The sequence below is a fragment of the Echinops telfairi genome, unplaced genomic scaffold, assembly GCF_000313985.2.
Source record: "Echinops telfairi isolate 266 unplaced genomic scaffold, ASM31398v2 ScPeMD7_443;HRSCAF=831, whole genome shotgun sequence".
Lineage (NCBI taxonomy): Eukaryota > Metazoa > Chordata > Mammalia > Afrosoricida > Tenrecidae > Echinops > Echinops telfairi.
This window is the reverse complement of record NW_022104341.1, coordinates 27,143-27,937: the sequence shown is the minus strand read 5'-3', so window position 1 is coordinate 27,937 and position 795 is coordinate 27,143. Positions and strand designations below refer to the sequence as shown.

General features: G+C 30.9%; 1 protein-coding gene across 1 annotated transcript in view; it reads left to right on the top strand.

The window, feature by feature from the left end:
• Positions 1–795, top strand: part of SYCP1 (synaptonemal complex protein 1) — a gene marked incomplete at its 3' end in the record, with an annotated part of 75,421 nt that overhangs the window by 56,495 nt on the left and 18,131 nt on the right. Inside the window, 1 exon segment of the mRNA XM_013003767.2 lies at positions 57–219. Coding sequence (XP_012859221.1) covers positions 57–219 — 163 coding nt within the window.

Sequence of the window (795 nt, the reverse complement as noted above, 5' to 3'; positions counted from 1 at the left end):
CATGCCATTTAATGTGATTGTTTGCTTATTTTGTATGGCATCTTTTCCAAAAATAGGCTAATGAATTCTGAACTAACTGCAAGCTGCGATAAGTTTTCATTAGAGAACAAAGAGCTAGCACAAGAAACCAGTGATGTGGCTCTAGAACTCAAGAGACTGCAAGAAGATATTAATGTGAGTTGAAAAAGAAAGTGCCAGTAACTTAGTTTTCTGAAAAATTAGAGGACAAAGACCCTTTCGGTTTTAAAAGACTGATTGTATTAGAGCTGACACTTTATTTTAGAAGAAAAATATGCATAATAATCTTAGATGGTAATGGGTAATATAGGTTTCCACAGCTAAAGTTAACATAATTTTTATAAAGTGTTTTCAGCAAATGTTTATTGAGTACATTATATAACACAATGTAAATGATACAATATTGAGTTAAGTATCATCCTTTCTCTTATGATGTAATGAAAATTTAATAAATAATCAAATAGGTAAATAAAATAAGATGTCTCATTTTATTGTGTTGTTAGTAACACAAAGTATTACCCAAGGTTACAGGGTCATTCTACCTTGGTGGAGGACTCAAGGCTTATGTAACATTGATCTTGATCTTAAAAGATGAATTATGAGTTCAGTAGGTAACAGTGAATGGGAAAAATAATTTCTTGAAGCTACAACAATATGAAAAAAAAAGATACAAGGCACCAAAGGATCACTGGGAAACAGCAAGTAAGATGTGTTTAGTTTGAAAAAGTAGTGTGGATCTATGTAAGTTAAGTAATCCTCTTGCTTCATATATAATTG